The sequence below is a fragment of the Crocuta crocuta genome, unplaced genomic scaffold, assembly GCF_008692635.1.
Source record: "Crocuta crocuta isolate KB4526 unplaced genomic scaffold, BGI_CrCroc_1.0 scaffold636, whole genome shotgun sequence".
Taxonomy (NCBI): Eukaryota; Metazoa; Chordata; class Mammalia; order Carnivora; family Hyaenidae; genus Crocuta; species Crocuta crocuta.
Genome location: NW_027530380.1, coordinates 1,247,151 through 1,253,535, shown reverse-complemented (window position 1 = coordinate 1,253,535; position 6,385 = coordinate 1,247,151). Strand labels below are relative to the sequence as shown.

Genomic DNA, 6,385 nt, shown 5'->3' with positions numbered 1-6,385 from the left:
TCTGAGCTGGGCCTTGGGCCTCCTGTCTCTGGGCTGGGGCAGGGGGGGCAGCCTCTGGGCGAGGCCCGGGGCTCCTCACCACCCCCTCGCCCCTGCCGCCACCCCCTCGCCCGTGCTGTCCCAGCCTGGGTGGAAGCAGAGACCCTCCTGCTGTTTTTCAGCCCATGCGGATCCGCAGGCTTCTTCGCCCCTTCTTCCTGATGCAGAACTCCTCCATGATGAAGAAGACGCTCAAGTGTATCAGGTCGTCGCTGCCGGAAATGGCCAGGTGGGCCCTGGTGCCTGGCTGGCCGGGCAGCTGTGCTCTCCTGCTCCCTGCCGTGCCGCGGGGCGCCGGGACTGGCCTGGGTAGGCCGGTCGGGGGGTGTTTGGGGGCCTCCCCTGCCTGCTGGCGGCAGAGCCCTGCAGATGATGCTCCCTTCCCAGGGGTCTGTGGCCATGACCCTTCCCTGCCCGCTCTCCTGCCCCCCCGACTTCTTCCTCAGCCCCCTCCCCGATGGCTCACGTGGGTGACCCCTCACGGTCCAGCCCAGATGGGTGGGTGTGGCCGTCCCCTTGAGACAGCGGGGTCCTTGGACCCCCAGGAGATGCACTTGGGGTCCCTGATCGTCCCTGCGGGGGAAGGAGGGCTCCCTTGGGGGGGACCAAGAGCTGAGCGCAGGGCAGAGAGCTCCCCGTGCGGTGGGGTTGGCTGTCCCTCGCGCCCCGTCCCCTTCGGTGCGTGCGATGCGTGTTCTGTGTTGAGCGCCCTCCCGCCCCCGCCCCCTCAGCGTCGTGCTGCTGCTGGCGCTGCACCTGTGCGTCTTCACCATGTTGGGGATGCTGCTCTTCACGGGCGAGAAGGTATGTGCTCCGCTCTGTCCCTGCCCGGGGCCTTGGGGTTTGGGTCGGCGGGGTGACCCTTAGGGAAGCCTCCAGGTCGTTCTCAGGCCCCGGTTAGGCTGCCTTCCCTGCCTCACGACCAGGGTCGGTGTTGGCCCACCCAGGTGGCGGGTGGCTCTCCGCGTAGCCGCTCTCCCATGTGCCCCCGATGGGCCCCCCATCTACCCCCCGCCTCGTGGGCTCAGGGCTAGTCTGCCTGGCTGCCCTCCTTCTCCTTTCTTCTCCCCTCCCTGCCCCGGCAGGGCACTGACTCTGCTTTCTCTGCACCCCTGTTAGACGGAGGCCCCCTCAGACTGGCCGGCACCACCGGCCCCCTCACAGCCCCTGCCCGTCCCCCCTTCCTCTCCCCACAGTGGGCTTTGCCCTCCCCCGAGCCCCCTTCCCCTCCAGCTCCCTGCTGCTGCTTGGCCCCCGGCCGTTTGTTGCTGTGTGGAGGTGTCTCCCACCTGTCACCCCGGTGCCCCCACCCTGAGCTGTCCTGCGTTTGTCCTGCGAACGTGGCTGGCGGTCACCCGAGGCCACTTGACCTCCTGGTGATACTTGGGGTTTAGGCTGTGCTGGCCGTGAGGGAGGGCTGAAGACTGTCCCTCCGGACTCCCGGAGGTCCGGAGCTGCCGTGTGTGTGTGTGTGTGTGTGTGTGTGTGCGCGCGCGCGCGCACACGCGCGCAGTGGTATGATTGTGTATGCCGTGCGTATGTCTGTGTGATTGTGTATGTCTGTGTGTGTCTGTGGTGTTGCTTGTGTGTATAAGTGGTGGTGTGGTTGTGTGTGTGGTGTTGTGTGTCTCTGTGCTGTGTGTGTGTGGTGGGGTTTGTGTGTGTGTGTGTGTGTGAGTGTGTGTGTGTGGTGTTGTGTGTGTGTGTCTCAGCCAGGGTGGCTGAGAGCTTTCCCACGGTTCCTGACCGACCCCCTTCCGTGGCCGGTGGCCCCGTGGCCATGCGGCCTCCCTGGACGCTGGCTCTTGGGCCCAGAGGTCCTGAGCTGGGGCCTGAGTGTCTGCGAGCGCAGAGCCCGCTGGGAAGCGATGGGGCCGCGCAGGTCAGGCGGTGCCGGCCTCACGGCGGGTGGTTCGGTGCCGGCTGCACAACGGCGCCTCCGAGCCGCCGCGTTNGGAGGACGAAGAGGGTGGCGTGGGGTTCCCTCCTGCGTTTGTTCCTTGATCTTCTTTCCTTGTTTGTCTTTTCCCTTCTTCCTGCCTTTTTCCTTTTTTCTGTTTTTCCATCTCCTCTGCTCACATCCCCCCTCCCCCACGCTCTGTCCCCTTCGCCTGTCTCTGTCCCATCTCCCGACTTCGCCAGGAAGCTAAGAATGAATGAGGTGACAGGGTGGTATGTTTGGCGGGGCCCCCGGTGGCTTCCTCTCGGAGGCCTGACCACTTTCCCGTTGCAACGCACCCGGCCCGGCTGCGGGGTGCGGCTCGGCCCTGGGGCTCGGGGGGCTGTGGTACTCATGCTCGGGGGTGCTGCGGGGCCCCTCTGGGCGGGCGGTATGGCCGGGGTGGGGGCCGTGGGCCTCTAGGGCTTGGCCGCTCTGGCCAGTGACTTGCGTCGTGGGTGCGGGGGTGACCCCCAGTCACAGAGACCTTCCTGGGAGGGTGGCCCCTGCTTCCGCACCCAGGAAGAGCTGTGCAGTGGGGCCTGACTATTGTCCCCACGTGTGCTGTGAGTCCTAACAAGTCACCCGAGGGAGAGCTGAACTTCCGGTCTGCGGGCAGCTCTCAGGGGGGCAGATTCAGCTTCAGACTTCAGTGTAAGGGAGGAGCAGCCTCAACAAGTCGTGAGCCCCCCGTTGCGAGGGTGTGCAGGCGGAGGCTGGGGGTCGGCCCTGGACCAGAGACCTCCTGGGTCTCCCGGCCAGAACCCTTCTTTCCTCCGGGAGACAGACGGTGTGGGACCTGGACAGGAACTAGACGGGATGCCTCAGTTTCTCCATGTTCTCTCTCCCAGTGATGACTCCCGCATACTCCAGGAACCGGGCCTACGCCATCTTTTTCATAGTCTTCACCCTGATAGGTAAGTTCCGGGAGGGGGGCGGTCTTCAGGGGTCCCTAGGGACAGGCTTCTGGCCCCAGTGGGAAGATTGAGTGCTGTGGTTTGAGTGTGCCCTCCTGACCCCATGACATCCCCTCAGTGCCCTCCCGACCCCGTGACCTCCCCTCAGTGCCCTCCCGACCCGTGACCTCCCCTCGGTGCCCTCCCGACCTTGTGACATCCCCTCAGTGCCCTCTCTGCTGACCTTACCTCAGTGCGTCCCTGGCCCCACTGCTTCCCCTCAGTGCCCTCCGGGTGCTGTGACCTCCCCTCATGTACCCTCCAACCTCATGACTTCTCAGTGTGATCGTCTTGTGGTGTTTGGTCCGTGACCACTGATGGCCCCTGTCCTCTGTGCCCAGGGCTGGGCAGGCCTGGTGGCCCGTGTGTTCATTAGGGGAGGACGGGGCTGTGTGCAGGGTGACCGGGGTGTCCCGGGCACCTGACGGGAGCCACGAGCACGCTCTGCTCTGTGACTGTCCGGGCCCTTCTTGCTGCCCCCCGGGGGTGGCCGTGCCCACATCTGCCCTCTGCGCCCCCGGGGCTGCTCCCCCCCGGACCCTGCCTGCTGACTGCGGCTTTTTCCACTCGAAGGAAGCTTGTTTCTGATGAACCTGCTGACGGCCATCATTTACAACCAGTTCCGGGGCTACCTGATGGTGAGCCGGGCCGCTGTCCCCATTCCTGCACGGGCAGCTGCGTCGGACGCCAAGCGGGGCGCGACTCGATGGGCCGGGTGGTCTGCGCGGTGAAGGGCGGCCGGGGGTGGGTGGCAGTCCTGGTGGTCTCCGCGCTGCCTCCCAAGGGGGAGCGGGGGTCGAGGCACCTCCTCGCTGCCCAGGCGGTGCTGTCGCCACAGCCCCCAGAGGCCACTTCTAGAGGGAGGCCTGGGGGTCGCCCCTCCCCGGGCAGGTGGCCCCGAGCCTGCCGTGTGTGAGAGCTGGGGCCCCGGGTGTGCAGAGTGGAGGCACACTTTGGTGAATTCTGTGGGCTGGGAGGGCTTTGGCTGTGCCCCTGGTGCCCGAGGGGATGAGGGCTGCTTCCAGCTGCGGGCAGGCAGGCACCCCTGCACAGGCCGCTGCACAGGAGGGGGGGTGTGGCCAGAGAGCTGGACAGGAGGGGTGCAGCTGGGAGAGCTGGACGGGAGGGGGTGCGGCCAGGAGAGCTGGACAGGAGGGGTGGGGCCGGGAGCGCTGGACAAGAAGGGGTGCAGCTGGGCGAGGCCTGACCCCACCGCTCAAGACCATCATCCTTGCAGAAATCCTTCCAGACCTCGCTGTTCCGGAGGCGGCTGGGGGCCCGGGCCGCCTACGAGGTCCTCTCCTCCCTGAGCGCCCAGGGAGAAGCCCTCCCTGCAGGGTGAGTGCTGGCGCGCCCGGGAGCCCCTCTCCCCGGGGAAGTGGGGGCGGCTGCTGCCGGGAGGGAGCCCCTCAGATGGGCGTTTCCCGGGCACTGCCTCTGCCCAGCTCCCCGCGGGCTGGGCCTGGCGGTCCTGAGGACGCTGCCTCCCTGGTGCCGCGGGGTCTGCTGGTCTCCTGAGTTGACTCCCTTGCCCTCCTGCGCCCTGGAGACCCTGGGCTTGTAAGGGCCAAGTGGCTTCCCCCACCCCCGACTGTGCCGTTCCCGCGCCCCTGCACCTGGGTGCCCAGCGGGGCTTGCTCTGGAGGTGGTGTCGGTGTGGACAGCTTGTCAGCCGTGGCGCCGCCCTGCCATTCTGCCCGCTACTCTTGAGCGCCAGCGTGCCCCTCTCAGAGGCAGGACAGTAGCGTCCTGGGGATTTAGATGACAAGGCGTCCCAGAGAGTGCCTGTGGTCGGCTCTCTCACGGAGGCCGTGTCTTCGCGTCTCTTCCCAGAGTCGGGGTGAAGCCCCAGGACTTCCTGCATGTGCTTCAGAGAGTGCAGCTGCACAGTCAGCACAGACAGGTCGTCATGGAGGTACGGGAGCCCCCCTGCCCCTTGCCCCCCTCTCCCCGTGCTCTGCGCGCCCCCGGGAGCTCACGCCGGCCAACAGCCCTGTTTCAGCATGGGGTGTCATTGCAGATCAGCCGGGGCTGGCCCAGGTCGCGTGGGGCTGGGGACAGTGCACCCTCCTGTCCCGGGGGCCGCGTGGGGCTGGGACGGCGCGCCCTCCTGTCCCCCGTCAGCCCGGCTGACCCCCGCTGCCCTGTGTTTCTGCCCTTTGTAGAAGGTACGTTCCTATGGTAGTGACCTGCTATCAGCCGATGAGTTTCAGAAGCTCTTCAATGAGTTCGACAAAAGGGTGATCAGAAAGGTAACTCGAGTCTCCCCAGCTTAGGGCCGGGCCCCCCGGGGTGGGCAGGGAAGTTTACGGTGTCTGTTGGCGTAGGCCACCCGGGTGACCCGAGTCAGGGCCAGGACTCGGCTTCCCAGGGATCCCGGCCCCCAGGACGGTGAATGGGAACCGGGATCGCTGGGCTTTTGGAAACCAAGGAAGTTTTGTTAACCCGACGCAATTTGCAGACCACAGGGCCTTGCCTGGGCCACGTCCAACTCAGGGAACCTTCTGGATGGTTTTCCCTGTCTCCATGGCAAACTCTTACCTATTTCCCTTGTGTCCTTCCTTGGAGGTTCCTGAGTTTGTCCAAAGCGTTTGTCCTTTGTCCTTGGCACCGATCTGTGAAGTCCCTAGACGGGCCTTGGCAGGTGGCTCTGCACTGTGTCCGGAAGACCGCTGTTCTGTGTCAGTTATTAGGGCGTAATTTACGTGTACTTGTCACAGAACGCTTTTTGTCTGGTGGTAAACACTTGGTGTGTATTCAGATGCCTGCCTGACGGTGCATCGTGGTTTACCTAAGCCGTCGGCGCCCACTAGGCTCTTACTACCTCTCTCGTGGTGTTCAAAGACTATGATGAGTGTCTTTGTGCAGCTGTTTCTATGTTTGAGATTATTTTCTTAGGCTAGAGAGACCGGGATGAGAGAGAAAGTAGGAGAAAGTCAAATCCCAGAATAAGGGGGTGCGGACACTGGAGGGCTCCCAACGGCTGCGTGCCCCTGTGGGCGTGTTTGTGAGCACCGCGTGTTCCTCCCCAGCGCCCGCCGCGGCCCGAGTACCGGTCTCCCTTCCTGCAGAGCGCCCAGGTCCTCTTCAGCCACCGCTACTTCGACTACCTGGGGAACTTCATTGCCCTCGGGAACCTCGTGTCCATTTCCGTGCGTGCGGGCTCGGCCTCGTGTGGACGCGCCCCCTGCCCCTCCTCCCGCCCCCCTGCCCGCGGTCTTGCCGCGCTGGCATCCCGGGCCGGGCTGGCGAGCTGCCTTCTGCTCTGGCCCCTGCAGGTGTTCTTGGTGCTCGACGCAGACGTGCTGCCTGATGACCGTGATGACTTCGTGCTGGAGGTGAGTCGCGTGGCCTCCCCGCCCCCTCCTGACCCGGGGCGCCCCCAGAGGAGGGTGCGGGGTGCCGGCCCGGGAGCGGCTGGGGCGGTGGGGGCGGCGGGGGGGGGCGCCCG

The 6,385-nt window shown here is 65.8% G+C and overlaps 1 protein-coding gene across 1 annotated transcript in view; it reads left to right on the top strand.

Annotated features, from left to right (window-relative positions):
- TPCN2 (two pore segment channel 2) overlaps positions 1 to 6,385 on the top strand; it is a 27,439-nt gene that overhangs the window by 9,986 nt on the left and 11,068 nt on the right. Inside the window, exons 7-16 of the mRNA XM_077766563.1 lie at positions 162 to 268; positions 771 to 895; positions 1,236 to 1,339; positions 2,793 to 2,895; positions 3,508 to 3,572; positions 4,172 to 4,272; positions 4,768 to 4,849; positions 5,100 to 5,186; positions 5,967 to 6,086; positions 6,213 to 6,272. Of these exons, the coding sequence (XP_077622689.1) occupies positions 162 to 268; positions 771 to 895; positions 1,236 to 1,339; positions 2,793 to 2,895; positions 3,508 to 3,572; positions 4,172 to 4,272; positions 4,768 to 4,849; positions 5,100 to 5,186; positions 5,967 to 6,086; positions 6,213 to 6,272 (954 nt within the window). The remainder of the gene's footprint in view (positions 1 to 161; positions 269 to 770; positions 896 to 1,235; positions 1,340 to 2,792; positions 2,896 to 3,507; positions 3,573 to 4,171; positions 4,273 to 4,767; positions 4,850 to 5,099; positions 5,187 to 5,966; positions 6,087 to 6,212; positions 6,273 to 6,385) is intronic.